Source organism: Salvelinus alpinus, chromosome 8 (genome assembly GCF_045679555.1).
Source record: "Salvelinus alpinus chromosome 8, SLU_Salpinus.1, whole genome shotgun sequence".
NCBI lineage: Eukaryota > Metazoa > Chordata > Actinopteri > Salmoniformes > Salmonidae > Salvelinus > Salvelinus alpinus.
Window position 1 is genome coordinate 67,193,469 of NC_092093.1, and position 16,596 is coordinate 67,210,064.

The 16,596-nt window shown below is 45.7% G+C and overlaps 1 protein-coding gene across 3 annotated transcripts in view; it reads left to right on the forward strand.

Annotated features, from left to right (window-relative positions):
- LOC139583562 (rab effector MyRIP-like) overlaps positions 1–16,596 on the forward strand; it is a 151,730-nt gene that overhangs the window by 73,355 nt on the left and 61,779 nt on the right. For all 3 annotated transcript variants that reach the window (XM_071414780.1, XM_071414781.1, XM_071414782.1), the window contains exon 3: positions 15,294–15,515. In XM_071414780.1, the coding sequence (XP_071270881.1) occupies positions 15,294–15,515 (222 nt within the window). The remainder of the gene's footprint in view (positions 1–15,293; positions 15,516–16,596) is intronic.

Sequence of the window (16,596 nt, forward strand, 5' to 3'; positions counted from 1 at the left end):
ATAGACTATTGCAGCATAGATACTGGAGGCTGACACAGCGGGGGCAGGGGGACACTGTGGCCCGACGATACCCTCGGACAGGGAAAACCAGGCAGGTTATAACCCCACCCACTTTGCCAAAGCACAGCCCTCACACCACTAGAGGGATATCAACAGACCAACTTCCTACCCTTCGACGAGGCTGAGTATAGCCCATGAAGATCTCCTCCACCGTACGAGCCCGAGGGGGCGCAAAACCGGACAGGAAGATCACGTCAGACTCAACCCTTTCAAGTCGAGTAATAGCAAAAAAAGACGGTCACGACGTGACACATCCCTCCTAGGGACGGCATGGAAGAGTACTAGTAAGCCAGTGACTCAGAGGCAGAGAATCCCACTGGAGAGAGGGGAGCCGGCCAGGCAGAGAAGGGCGGTTCGTCACTCCAGTGCCTTGCCGTTCACCTTTGCACCCCTGGGCCAGACTATACTCATAGGACCTACTGAAGAGATGAGTCTTCAGTAAAGACTTAAAGGTTGAGACCGAGTCTGCGTCTCTCACATGGGTAGGCAGACCATTCCATAAAAATTGAGCTCTATAGGAGAAAGCCCTGCCTCCGGCAGTTTGCTTAGAAGTTCTAGGGACAATAAGGAGGCAAATTGGAGAGATGGGTAGGAGCAAGTCCATGTAATGATTATAGGTGATCAGTAAAACACTGAAATCAGCACTAGCCTTAACAGGAAACCAGTGTAGAGAGGCTAGCACTGGAGTAATATGATCAAATTCTTTGGTTCTAGTCAAGATTCTAGCAGCCACATTTAGCACTAATTGAAGATATTTAGTGCTTTATCCGGTAGCCAGAGAGTAGAACATTGTGGTAGTCTAATCTAGAAGTGACAAAAGCATGGATTAGCTTTTCTGCATAATTTTTGGACAAACCGTTTCAGATTTATGCAATGTTACGAAGATGGAAAAACGCTGCCTTTGAAGTATTCTTGATATGTTAGTCAAAAGAGAGATCAGGGTCCAGAGTAACGCCGAGGTTCTTCAGTTTTATTTGAGACGACTGTAAAACCTTCAGGGTTAATTGTCAGATTAAACAGCAGAACTCTTTGTTTCTTGGGACCTAGAACTAGCATCTCTGTTTTGTCCGAAACAGCATCCACAGAGACAAACTAATATCTTTCTGAGAGATAAGCTCTAAACCAGGCAAGAACTTGTCCATGTAGACCAATTCGGATTTCTAATTTCTCCAAAAGAATGTGGTGATCCATGGTGTCAAAAGCGGCACTAAGCTCTCTGAGCACGAGGACAGATGCAGAGCCTTGGTCCCACGCCATTAAAAGGTAATTTACCACCTTCCCGAGTGCAGCCTCAGTACTATAATGGGGTCTAAAACCAGACTGGAGTGTTATTGTATACATTGTTGCATTATAAAGGGAATAGGGTGCCATTTGCGACACATCCCCATTCTCAGTCAGTCTACAGACGGCAGCACTAAACCGTGCCACGCGTAGGGAATAAGAGGGAGAATTAATTATTGACTAAATAGTAGGGCTGTGACGATACCAGTATCATCTTTTTTCTATCGCAAAAATTAAACCACCAAGCAGATCAAACTCTTTGGTCCTTTAAAAACCTGCTGTATGTCCAATATTGTGTGCTATAGCTTGCAAAATGAATACGTGACTCGGGATGACAACGTGATGTTTGTTTCCAACATCAGTGCTGTTTTCCCGAAAGAAGTTAAATCCGTTTTGTGTCCTTGCCACGAGATCATCTCGGCCCTACTAAATAGTAAAGGCAAGCTAATGAAAAAAGTTTCCCCCATTTCAACATCACACAGGGACTTATTAAGGCTCCCTAACACTTAACAAGGTCTTATTATGTCTTATACACATACACACACAGGCACAGTAAGGTGCTGTACACACACGTTTAACTCTCCTTCTTTGCTGGTATTTTATTCATGAACGGTTGGGGACATTCCCCCGTGGTGTAGTGTGACCCCAGACATACAGTACATGCGTGTGTGTGAGTACACAGAATGGCCTTATAACGTTTAACCTGGGGTTAGTGTAGGGAGGGCGGCACGGGTCACATCGCCGGAGGACTGATTACGTCTGCGTCCCATATGGCTCCCATTCCCTTCTTTATAGTGCACTATAAAGGGAATAGGGTGCTATTTGGGACGCCGCACCAGGCTTTTCATCTCTTCAGTGGAGAGCCCATCAGCCAGCCGTCTCAACCACTGAGGAAGAAGAAGCTGTGGGAAGGGACCAAGCTCACTTGGTCGATCACTGTGCGTGTGCATACGTGCACATGGGTGTTTGTGTGTGGGCCAAGCATGTGTGAACATAGAATTACATATAGAATTTATAGGATCTCTATGTGTGTGTATATCCATTTCTCTGGGCTGGTCTATTTAATGTGCAGAGGCATACGCTGTAGAATAAACCATTGGGAGAGAGAGGTTGTAAATCCCCAGGCTGTGCTCCATGATGAAATATCTGCCGGCTGGTCTCTCCCTGCTGTTATTCCACCTGGATTGATGGTTCCCAGACGCTAGCGGTTAGCTCTGGGATGGGTTACACTTAGTGTGTGTCCCTCACACACACGGTACACTCTGCAGCCCTGTTCCAATACTTTGAAAATGCATCCTTCCTTCTTTTACACGTGGTTTCTGTTGTGTGTGAAACAGTCTGAAGAAGAATGGTCATTCTACTAGGCTTAACGTTAAAGAGATTCTCCGTAAATGTTATATACTTCTTAGCCAGTAGTTCTGAAAGTAGAGCTCACGAGCCAAAAGTGGTCCCCGAAGATTGCGTACTATGTCACATCTTTGCAGATATGTGCAACACGTCATTGCTCTCACTCTCGCTCTCACTGCTGTGTGTGCATCTTCAGCCCCTCACTCAAATGGCGAGGGGCTGAAGCTCATTGACTAAAACGCAAATTGCTCGGGGGCTGGCCCACGTGGGGGAAAATGTAGGGAAAATGGCGCAGCACAGCTTCCAGAAAAAGTTGCTTTCAAATTGGGGATTTCGTGGTTAATTGATGTATAGTGAAAACAATAGTGGTCCTAAAACGGAACTTTGAGGAACACCGAAACAGCATCCACAGAGACAAACTAATATCTTTCCGACAGATGAGATCTAAACCAGGCAAGAACTTGTCCATGGAGACCAATTAGGATTTCTAATTTCTCCAAAAGAATGTGGTGTAAAACAGTAATTCTCCTCATAGATTAATTATGCTTGTATGATCTACACATTGACATCCAGCCCAAAGCGGGAGGTATAAAAAATACTTAGTAGTCACTGAAGTTACAGAGTATGTCTTTAACCTCACTTTCGAGGCTAAGGTCCGGCTAAAAATCTCAGTCCACATTTGAAGATCTATAGATGTAGGATCTTAATTTGAGTTTAAGCGGGATTTTCTTTTTTTTACCTAGGATACACTACACGTTTGCATTTCCAGCTGTGCAGGAAAATGCTCAGCAACAAAAGAGTGATCAAATTAAGATCCTACATCTGTACCAAAGGAATCTATTCACTCCTACAGTTAAGATCAGATGTTGAAGCATATAACAGGGTTAGTCAAGCAATGGCTATAGCATCTCACCTCCATCAAAGACCTCAATTAAACTCTGGTACTAACGCTACCTCCACCAATAGTTCTGAACAAAAGACTGCTGCACCCGTATTCATAAAGCTTCTCGGAGCAGGAGTCCAGGTCTATGTTCAGGTCCCCTCTGTCCATATAAATCTCCTTCATTATGATCCAAAAGAGAACTGTTCCAAGATCAGCACTCCTACTTTGAAACACAGAGTATGGGGCCCAGAGGCCGCTGCTCACCTCTCTTGAGTTATGCACAGGATTAGCAGGGCTAGTCTGCAGCAGCCTACTGGATAGTTCAAGAGGAATGAGGTACAGACTGCACACACACACGCACTCACTAATACCGACCATTAATAGATACATGATTGGGTCGTTCCATGAATCCCCTTGTGACAGGGGCAATGGAAACTGGTTGAGTGGCAATTGAATGCGAGCTTCATAATAAAAAGGACGTTGTTAAAACACGTCTAGCCTGTCTATCTATTGGTAACAGGGTTGACATGTTATGCCTGAGCTGCTCCGTTTCCCACCTACAAAACACCAGAAAATGTCCAAACAGAGTAGAACCTGCTTTTACTCTGTGATTTGATGTTCAATGTTTCTTTTGAAAATAGTTTCGCCATATGAAAACGAGTGTTCAGTGCAGGGTTGACCTTACTGATGGACAGACAGTAAATGAAACACTAAATCGCATGAGATGAATCCTAATCTTGAAAAAATGACTTTGTCAAAGCGAGGAAATAACGAGGGCTTTACAATGATGATGAATGAGGGCCTACCTGTCTCACAACTGTCTAAACCGATAATATCACAATGTACTGTACACTTTTTTTTGTACATTGAGCCCTTCAAAGTTAATAAATGACAAAATATTGCTTTTAATCTTATAGAAACAGAAAGGGGGTATTGCACACTTGTATTTACTGTGGTAAACCTGTGCAAACATGAAACATAAACAAAGGTATACAAGTTAAATAAATATGCAGTAAAAAACATTTTTATTTAACTTTTTCCTGCCAAATATCAGTGTAGTCTTTTTTCAGCATAACACCGATCATTATGAATTCAAGTTGTAAACCATTTCAAACTAACTTCTTCAAGCATTAATCAGACAGTTTGCATGTTTCTCAGTTCACCATGTAACAATTCACTGCCTCCCTCTTCACAAGTTCCGTGTCAGGAACACCAGCCTATTGACAGTTTCTGGCTTCAAAGTTGCCCTGTGGCATCTGGCCACATTGCCCTCAGTGCTAAATGCTCTCTCAGAGGGCCAACTTGTGGCAGGGTTGCGTAAGTATTTCTTTGTCAGACAACTCACTTGTGGGATGCGTGAACTTGCCACCACTCCAAAGGATCAGCCTCACTGTCTGCTGCCATCAGAGTGTAGCTGTCCAGCTCTCGCTCCATGACCTGTCTCTGGGTTCTTAAGGCAGGTGCACTACTGGTTTTCTTAAAGAAGCTCCCAAGGCTCTTCTTGGACTTCTTTGCTGATTGCGGAGCAGTGGCAGCTTCTCTCTCTCACTCTGGTCCTCTTCAAGAGAGAGAAGTCTCCCACGGCTGTGTTGCCTACCAGGAGGACTTCTGTCTCAGAGGCAGCTCTCACCTCCACCAGCTTCTCAGTGGTCATGTAGGTGGTCTTGAACCTTGGCTCCAGAAAGGTAGCCATGGTGAGCAGCTCCTCTGTTTCAGGGTCAGTGTATTTGTTATTCAGGTAATTGAGGACCCTCATCTTAATCTCTCGGGTCAGTTTGGCTTCGCCCTCATTTGATTTCAGAACCTTCGTCCTGAACAAATGGAGGCCCGGCTTCAGATAGGACACACTCACGTATGTCTCTCCTGACAGGGCATCTGAAATCCTGGAGGTGCTTAAGTGCTGCCGTGATAGATTCAAAGACCTCAATGTCTTGCCAGGAGGATGCAAGGTGCAGTGTTTTTTTTGTCTGCTGCCAGGACTTTTGTGGATGCCTTTTCCTGCTCCGGGACTCTTTCCATCACCTGCAGTCGAGATCCCCACCTTGTCGAGGATTCTGTGATGATCTTGTGGAGGATCAGGCTCAGTTTATCCTTTGCACATGTCAGGGCCTTCTGCTTCTTCCAACTATAGGACAATGTGCCGCACACTCCTGTGGTCCGGAGTGGTTCGTTTTGGACACTCCTCTCTGAAAAATAAAAATGTTAAAAAAAGAATTACATATTAAATCAATTATTCAATAGAAATAACATTGCATCTGCTGTAATTACAGCAATTTACAGCATGGGCAATAGACATTGTCATGACATTGGCCTGTGGGTAAGGTGTATGACCTCTCCATAAATACCTTTCTCCCTTCCCTCTCTCTCTGACTCTACTGAAGGACTCTTGAATAGCCTTTGTTAAACATAGAGAGTCTGGGAACATCAAACAGGTGGGGGGAAAGGAACCATATTTCGGTAATAGAACCAGTTGAAAATATGCGTTGGTACTTAATGAATATGATGTCAGTTCGGTTGTCATCTGAGACATTATGACTGATGACAGGACGACATAAACTGTACCTGGGAAAGGCTACACTGTACCTGGGAAAGGCTACACAAGGCTACACATCAGATTCACATGGAATTGTTGTGCAATTTAAATGTTTGAATATGAAACTATTTGTGAAAAGATTAAATGTAATTTTAGCTTCCAAATGAGAGAATTGGGTTTTCATAAGGTTAGAGCTCTGCTCAATCAGTGGCCTGCCCCTGTGAAGAGACATGGGTTATAAACTATGAAACACACCCTTCTCTCGCTCCACTATATAAGCCCTTGACGAAAATGTAACCTTCTGTTCCAAGTACGCGAGGCCTGCAGCCTCTGAGTTAAAAGGGCAAATAACTTTCTGTTCTGGGTACATTAGGGCGACGGTCCGATGTCAGAAGGATTCAGATAATAACTATAGAACTAAGCCAACCTCAGCGTGAGCTTTGGTTGCGAATGGTATGAACTTTGAACTCTTATTCATTACAGAAGTGATACCTCCTAGCCGTTGAGTTAGCAGCGGCCGCTGTAAACGTGTGCTAGGAAAGGACGAACGACGTATCCAGTCTAACACACAGCGACGATACTACAACGTATCCAATTTACCACCTGTGACATTCTTCCGAGGACAGGAAGATCTCTGTTGGCCAACACGGCCAGCATCTACGACCAACCTACCGAAGCGCAGCTCAGAGTAAATATTTATTGCATTTTCCTTTTCCAAATGGGCGGTAATTTAGAATGCATAAGATACTGTATTTACGATAGCACAGCTTCTCGCTTTGTTCCTCAGTCTTCCCGCTCTTTCACTCAAACCCAACCCCCTTTCCTTTGGGTAACCAGCCATGTCGGCTCCGTCCACCAGGGACGTTTTCTGTATGACATAATTTGCATTCTGTGTATATGTAATTCTGTGTGATTAGTTAGGTATTTAGTAAATAAATAATTAAACCCAATTTTGTATTGCTGATTCAACTTGTTAGCCAGGGTTCGTGAAGAATTTACAACTTTCAGATGAGACTGAAATAAGGTGACGATTAATATTGACTGCTATTGATGTAAAATATTACTAGGTCTTTACGAGTTTATTCGGGAGATAACAGCTCTATAAACACTCTTTCGTTGTGCCCCGACTTTCTAGTTAATTACATTTACATGATTAGCTCAATCATGTGATATTAATTACAGAGAAAGATTTTTATAGAATAGCATGTCATATCACTTAATCCGGCATAGGAAAAGACACTTCAACATGATTACAAATTTGACTTCCGGCGCCGAACCGAGATGGCCGCCTCGCTTCGCGTTCCTTGGAAAATATGCAGTATTTTGTTTTTTTATGTGTTATTTCTTACATCGGTACCCCAGGTAATCTTAGGTTTCATTACATACAGTCGGGAGGAACTACTGAATATACGATTAACGTCAACTCATCATCGTTCCTACCAGGAATATGACTTTCCCGAAACGGATCCAGTGTTTTGCCTTCCACCCAATACAATGGATCTGATCCCAGCCGGCGACCCTGTGCGACGCCGTAAAAGGGGTAAACGAGGCGGTCTCCTGGTCAGGCTTCGGAGACGGGCACATCGCGCTCCACTCCCTAGCATACTACTCGCCAATGTCCAGTCTCTTGACAATAAGGTTGATGAAATCCGAGCACGGGTAGCATTCCAGAGAGACATCAGGGATTGCAACGTGCTCTGCTTCACGGAAACATGGCTAACTCAAGAGACGCTAACGGAGTCGGTGCAGCCAGCTGGTTTCTTCATGCATCGCGCCGACAGAAACAAACATCTTTCTGGTAAGAAGAGGGGCGGGGGGGTATGCCTTATGATTAACGAGACGTGGTGTGATCATCATAACAACACACAGGAACTCAAGTCATTCTGTTCACCTGATCTAGAACTCCTCACAATCAAATGTCGACCGCATTATCTACCAAGGGAATTCTCTTCGATCATAATCACAGCCGTATATATTCCCCCCCAAGCAGACACATCGATGGCCCTGAACGAACTTTATCTGACTCTTTGTAAACTGGAAACCACACACCCTGAGGCTGCATTCATCGTAGCTGGGGATTTTAACAAGGCTAATCTAAAAACAAAACTCCCTAAATTCTATCAGCATATCGATTGTGCTACCAGGGCTGGAAAAACCCTAGATCATTGTTATACTAATTTCCGCGACGCATATAAGGCCCTCCCCCGCCCCCCTTTCGGAAAAGCTGACCACGACTCCATTTTGTTGATTCCAGCCTACAAACAGAAACTAAAACAACAAGCTCCCGCGCTCAGGTCTGTTCAACGCTGGTCCGACCAATCTGAATCCACGCTTCAAGACTGCTTCGATCACGCGGATTGGAATATGTTCCGCATTGCGTCCAACAACAATATTGACGAATATGCTGATTCGGTGAGCGAGTTCATTAGGAAGTGCATTGACGATGTCGTACCCACAGCAACGATTAAAACATTCCCAAACCAGAAACCGTGGATTGACGGCAGCATTCGCGTGAAACTGAAAGCGCGAACCACTGCTTTTAACCAGGGCAAGGTGACCGGAAGCATGACCGAATACAAACAGTGTAGCTATTCTCTCCGCAAGGCAATCAAACAGGCTAAGTCCCAGTACAGAGACAAAATCGAGTCGCAATTCAACAGCTCAGACACAAGAGGTATGTGGCAGGGTCTACAGTCAATCACGGATTACAAAAAGAAAACCAGCCCCGTCGCGGACCAGGATGTCTTGCTCCCAGACAGGCTAAACAACTTTTTTGCCCGCTTTGAGGACAATACAGTGCCACTGACACAGCCCCCTACCAAAACTTGCGGGCTCTCCTTCACTGCAGCCGAGGTGAGTAAAACATTTAAACGTGTTAACCCTCGCAAGGCTGCAGGCCCAGACGGCATTCCCAGCCGCGTCCTCAGAGCATGCGCAGACCAGCTGGCTGGTGTGTTTACGGACATATTCAATCAATCCTTATCCCAGTCTGCTGTTCCCACATGCTTCAAGAGGGCCACCATTGTTCCTGTTCCCAAGAAAGCTAAGGTAACTGAGCTAAACGACTACCGCCCCGTAGCACTCACTTCCGTCATCATGAAGTGCTTTGAGAGACTAGTCAAGGACCATATCACCTCCACCGTACCGGACACCCTAGACCCACTCCAATTTGCTTACCGACCCAATAGGTCCACAGACGACGCAATCGCAACCACACTGCACACTGCCCTAACCCATCTGGACAAGAGGAATACCCATGTGAGAATGCTGTTCATCGATTACAGCTCAGCATTTAACACCATAGTACCCTCCAAACTCGTCATCAAGCTCGAGACCCTGGGTCTCGACCCCGCCCTGTGCAACTGGGTCCTGGACTTCCTGACGGGCCGCCCCCAGGTGGTGAGGGTAGGTAACAACATCTCCACCCCGCTGATCCTCAACACTGGGGCCCCACAAGGGTGCGTTCTGAGCCCTCTCCTGTACTCCCTGTTCACCCACGACTGCGTGGCCATGCACGCCTCCAACTCAATCATCAAGTTTGCGGATGACACTACAGTGGTAGGCTTGATTACCAACAACGACGAGACGGCCTACAGGGAGGAGGTGAGGGCCCTCGGAGTGTGGTGTCAGGAAAATAACCTCACACTCAACGTCAACAAAACAAAGGAGATGATTGTGGACTTCAGGAAACAGCAGAGGGAGCACCCCCCTATCCACATCGACGGGTCAGTAGTGGAGAAGGTGGAAAGTTTTAAGTTCCTCGGTGTACACATCACGGACAAACTGAATTGGTCCACCCACACAGACAGCGTTGTGAAGAAGGCGCAGCAGCGCCTCTTCAACCTCAGGAGGCTGAAGAAATTCGGCTTGTCACCAAAAGCACTCACAAACTTCTACAGATGCACAATCGAGAGCATCCTGTCGGGCTGTATCACCGCCTGGTACGGCAACTGCTCCGCCCACAACCGTAAGGCTCTCCAGAGGGTAGTGAGGTCTGCAGAACGCATCACCGGGGGCAAACTACCTGCCCTCCAGGACACCTACACCACCCGATGTCACAGGAAGGCCATAAAGATCATCAAGGACAACAACCACCCAAGCCACTGCCTGTTCACCCCGCTATCATCCAGAAGGCGAGGTCAGTACAGGTGCATCAAAGCAGGGACCGAGAGACTGAAAAACAGCTTCTATCTCAAGGCCATCAGACTGTTAAACAGCCACCACTAACATTTAGCGGCCGCTGCCAACATACTGACTCAACTCCAGCCACTTTAAAAATGGGAATTGATGGAAATTATGTAAAAATGTACCACTAGCCACTTTAAACAATGCCACTTAATATAATGTTTACATACCCTACATTACCCATCTCAAATGTATATACTGTACTCTATATCATCTACTGCATCTTGCCATCTTTATGTAATACATGTACCACTAGCCACTTTAAACTATGCCACTTTATGTTTACATACCCTACAGTACTCATCTCATATGTATATACCGTACTCTATACCATCTACTGCATCTTGCCTATGCCGTTCTGTACCACCACTCATTCATATATCTTTATGTACATATTCTTTATCCCTTTACACTTGTGTGTGTATAAGGTAGTAGTTGTGGAATTGTTAGGTTAGATTACTTGTTGGTTATTACTGCATTGTCGGAACTAGAAGCACAAGCATTTCGCTACACTCGCATTAACATCTGCTAACCATGTGTATGTGACTAATAAAATTTGATTTGATTTGATTTGAATTTAATCCATATATAGCTTTACATACAACTGTTGCTTTAGAAAACAGGATAATTTATTGAGTAGGCTATTTGTTATTGAAAGAGAGGATATATTAATATATTGACGCCATAGGCTGTATCAATTACAAATAAAATCAATGTAATCCATGTAATGTTTGGATATTGCACACACTTACAAATATAATAGATTTGCATAGCTGTATATATTATGCTTAACGTATAAGAAGGATCAGGTGGTGTAGTCTGCTGTACCTAAACAGAGGAGATAAGGAATACAATAGTTATTCTGCATTTAATGTGACGTTATTTTTCTGCCGAGCTCTGTGTTATGGACGTTGAAACGTACCAATAGCAATATGTAGCCCGTGTCCAAAACACCCTAGTCTTGTCCATTTGTTCAGCTCCAATGCTTTGACCATGTTTGATCTGCTGTCGGTAGTCATACATACTCGACGCGACTCTTTCATGCCCCAGGATGAAAGTGCCTCCCTCAGCCCAGTTGCAATTATCGTCTGGGGTAATAAGAGGCCTGAAGGCATTTGCTTTGCAGTTTCCAGTTGTCGTCAATGTAATGAATCGTGAGGCTAATGTATGGCTCTCGTATTTTGGGTCTAGAGTTCGAATCAACTTTCTGAAACCGTCTTTCTCCACAGTTTGAATCGGTTCCGTGTCTTTCGCTGCGTGATAGGTAATTGCACTTGTTATCTCATTCCACTTGTTGCTCTTGTCCAGAGGGAGTACCACTAACGAATGATGCATTGAGTGATGGCGGAGTGCGGGTCTGGCTTGAAGATGTCTTGGGACTTGCTCCGGGGGTTTGTTGCACACATTCTGGTAGATTCTTCATATTCGCGCACATGTATGGTTTTCAGGTTGTGAAAAAAAAAATCGCTGGTGTTTCCACCTTTGACGAGCGCAATGCGTCCACACAACTTACACAGTACTGTTTGTTGGTCGGGTATCTTAAAGCCAAACCAGTTTCAAACGGCAGAGGAGGCCCCCCCCCTTTTTCCCCGAACCAATTCTACGTCGTCCTGCAAATCAACCTCACTAGGCTGTATCCCTCGACATTTATCATGATATGCACGATATGGCAAAATCCATATCATGGCACAACGTCATACCAGTATTCACATTCATCTCAGGGGAAGCAGATAAAGGGCATTGTTGCCAAAATCCTGAAGTATCCCTTTAATCTGATGGGACACCAGGAGTTACAGGGCTCCCTGTCCTTGTTGTATATGTGTGTATTACCGTGCTCATTTAGCCTATAGGCCTATCTGCACTGTTACCGAGCTATCATCCAGAGCTATCATCCAGAGCTATCACCCAGAGCTATCACCCAGAGCTACAGCGCCTCACTAAAATGGGTCAAAATCGCTACCTGGGTCAAACACAGGCACACAAACACACACACTCATGCACACATACTCACACACACACACGGTTGGACCCCCACCCCTCCCATCGCAGGTTGCGTTCACTATCTCTGCAGTACTGACATGTGCTCTATACTACCTGGATTTAGAAGATCACGTTGCACTATGTGGCTTTTCCCTGGGGAGAAATAATTAATTAAATTATAGATCTCTGTGGATAGATACAAGTATCTGGATGGATATAAAAAGATGATGGAGGGTTGGTTTTGTGTGTGCGCGTAGATGTAGGATCAATAGAAGCTGTGTAAGAGTTACCATGAGCACAGTAAATCCCAGAGGAGATGTGTGTGAATAATTGACTCTCCAACCGTGAGTTAAACTCACCCTTTCTCTCACCTTTCTACTAGCCCCATAAGAATCTGGCTAGTACACAGCCAGGTCGCACAAGATCCAAGGCGAAATTTGGACTACTGACCAGGTACCCAGGACGTTGGGGGATTACTGCAAAACCAGCCACTAGGGGCAACAGTAAGCGCTATTACCATCAAGTGGGCTTGCGGTTTGTTGCTAGGGTGCTGGGGATGGGCGTAAGCCGCAAGTACCGACTCCGAGGTGTGCGTGTTCAATCAGTGCTAGGCACACTTTATTTAAACCATCTTGAAATGTTTCCCTAACCCTTACCTTAACTATTCTGAATGAATGCCTAAACTTAATGTTTTAACCCTATCCCAAACCTTATGGACAAACATTGGATATTCTGAAGTGAAACTGTGAGTGCTTGTTGCTAGGGCAACCACCCAGTGTTGTAGTCGAGTCACTAAGCCTAGAGTACGAGTCGAGTCCCAAGTCCTCTGTGCTCGAGTCCGAGTCGTGTCACGAGTCCCTCTGGCTGAAGTCCAAGTCCAAGTCACCAATGGTCGAGTCACGAGTCCATCAATTTATAGTTGGTCTTATTATGCAATTGTTTCTAGTCCCCACCAGATGGCGGTATATCTCAAACTAATTTACTAATCATCACTATCTCAAGTTCTACTCAACCTGTTTTAAACTACTTAATTATTATATAAATGAATGGCAAGTCAGGCTCTCAGCTACTTTTTTGTAATCACCCACTAACATTAAAAAGAAAAAGAAAAAATCTATTATTGCATAGTGAACTAAAGGGAGACTTGTCAGAACCTGGCTATGGGATGCAGGGGGGAAAGTGGGAGGGAACAGCGAGAAAACAAATTCAAAGACACAGCCTACTTTCTATACTCAAGGGGTGAGAGAGACACATAGCTAGACTGTTGTTTGACTATTAAACTCAATACTAGTATTGTTTACAGTTTTGTACAGCAGTTTGTGTTTCCTAATGGTCGTTACGGGCAAGCAAGTGAGACGCTTGCGCGATGTGTAGTCTATGATCGGAGATGGAGTGGAGCCTGCCTGCCTGTCTGCTCACACTCATCGCTTGCTCCCCCGCAGCTCACCAGTTGATGAAGACTGTGTGTGCCCGGGTGTGGCTGGCCCTTCCCACTGATAAAGAACAGAACCCTCGCTCTTCTCCTAACCCAGTTAATTTTCTCCTTATCATAGTCACGAGAAGGAGAATCCAAGTCACCAACGGTCAAGTCCCAGACCGAAGCTGCAACACTGTGACCACCACAGATACACAGAAAGCTACATTAGCAATCAATGCACATCCAGCCTACCGAAAGGTAATTGTGTAATTAACTAAGTATACCTGGAATAACCTGTGTGTATGGGCGCACGTCAGCCTCATTAGTGTACAGCAGGACCATTGTCATTGAAGCCCTAGCCTCTATAATTGCGGTGTAATTGGATCACAGACTCGTCATTAACACTATTTGCCCAACGCCTGAGAGTGGCATTCAGTGTGTATGTGTGTTTGTTTTTGCTTAAAGCTCCCCAGTGACCTTCAGCTGTATAACTGTTTAATATCGCCCTGTTTAATCATCATCATCATCATTATTACAATGGGGTTAGTCCTATAGCTTAATACACTGTGTCATTTAGGGGTTGTAGAGGGAGCATGATACATGGGCGACAAGAGAGGTAACACACGAGTCCCCTATTGCTGCTAGTTAACAGGGAAAGGAGTTAATCTGATGGGACACCATCAAATCAAATTTATTTATATAGCCCTTCGTACATCAGCTGATATCTCAAAGTGCTGTACAGAAACCCAGCCTAAAACCCCAAACAGCAAGCAATGCAGGTGTAGAAGCACGGTGGCTAGGAAAAACTCCCTAGAGTTTTTATAGTCGGGGAATATAGTCGGGGAACAGGGTTGTATTCATTCGTGCACACCGTAGCAAACCGTTTTGCAAGAGCTTCTTGTTGGACATATTTTGGTTGTCCATCTCCGTTTCGGTCCGTTTTCTTCCGTCTGGTTTCTTGTGAATACGACCCAGGAGTCGGAGGTAGAGGGTCTCTTCAATCACCACAAGCTGAAAATGTACCTTTTTTTCCCGTCCTTGCTATTCATGTTATTTTGTTACTACATTATAATACATTCAATAACGCTGGCATAATGACAAATACTATCTAGTGCTAAGTGCAAATTCTGGTATTTAGAGGCTTTTGTTGGTAGCTGCATTGCAACCAGTCTGAGAATACGTCTAGTAAGGAACAATATGGTACAGGGAGGAAAGCAGTTACTAAGCCTGTAGATTGTCCTGTTCCATTAAGAGTTACAACTTTCAGACACAGGAGACGTGCACAGACACACACACACACACACACTCAGTCATGCACACACACACCAAACACACGTGTGTAGCATGTTGTCGTTCTCAGTATCCCGTTGTCTTTGAGACAAGGGGTGACAGTCTCTCCGATTGGAAATGTCAGGCGCCACCTTAACACTCTCCGCCTTCCGTTTATTATCCCCCTTTTTAATTGTTCATTTGTTACGGCGTCCAATTATTCCGCCTCGGCTTCCTCTCTCCGCCGCCTCACATTCCACCTCTTCGCTCGCTAACTCCCTCCCTCTCTCTTCCCCCCTCCCACTCTCCCTCCTCCCTGTCTCTCTCCGTCGGGGCAGTGAGATGAAGCAGGAGCTGGCGGAGGAAGGCAGTAGATGCTCCATCCTCTCCAAGCAGCACCGCTTCAACGAGCACTGCTGTATCCGCTGCTGCTCTCCCTTCACCTTCCTGGTCAACCCCAAGCGCCCGTGTCTGGACTGCCAGTACAACATCTGCAAGACCTGCCGCACCTACAGCAAGCGGGACAAAGCCTGGCTCTGTACCGTCTGCCAGAAGACCAGGTCAGTCTACTACGGTCTGAATCCTGTCTATCTCACTGGAATGAATGAATGAATGGATGGAGAGAGAGAGGGAGGGAGAGATGGGGACACCGGAGTGGGATGAGGAGACGAGGGGGAAAGACGGGAGGCGTGAGAGAGGGAGAGTAGAGGGGGGGGCGAGAGAGAGGCAGATAGCTGAGTTGGAGACCGGGGAGAGAGGGATGGAGGGAGAGAGAAAGGGCAGGGAGGGAAGAGTGAATGAGGTGGATACTATACTGCTGTTGCTGTTACTACAGTCTGTCAACGCTGACCAGAGTTAGTTAGGAGAGAAAGAGAGGGAGGGAGAAAGGGAAGAAGGGCAAAAAGGAGCCGGGAAGGAGGGGGAGTGAACAGCGCGTCATGCCGGTGTCGGAGAGAGCTCTCGGGATCGAGGGAAAGGACGGGGACGGGGACGGGGGGGGAGTGAGAGAGGGAAGAAAGGTGTTTCTTGGATGCTGCAGACAGGTGTTGTCAGTGTATGTCCATGTTGTATGTGTACGGAGGAGAGACTTCCTGTGTGTGTGTGCGTGCTTGCCGTCGGAACACAGACAAACTCCGACGCCAACATGAAGCGAGACTAACCAGGCTTCACCGTATTGAGCTGCGTTACAATGGGAGGATGATGACCTGAGCCGAGTACTACAGTGTGTTGTGTTATACGGGCTCTACTCTATACTAGGAGCTTGATGAAAACCTGAACACTGCTTTTCGTGGGTGTGTGAACTGGGTGGGTGGAAAGCTGCTTGACTGAGTCTTCACCTAATTGTGTGTAGACTTCATATGATGTGTGTTTTGTGTCATGTCATATGTGTGTGTGTGAAAGGGGATATCTAGTCAGTCCCAGAACGAAAAGCATTCAACGGAAATGTGTCTCCCGCATTTAACCCAACCCTTTTGAGTCAGAGGGGTGCAGGGGGCTGCCTTAATCGACGTCCGCTCCAGCATCACACTGTGTTGTGTGTGTGTGTGTGTGTGTGTGTGTGTGTGTGTGTGTGTGTGTGTGTGTGTGTGTGTGTGTGTGTGTGTGTGTGTGTGTGTGTGTGTGTGTGTGTGTGTGTGTGTG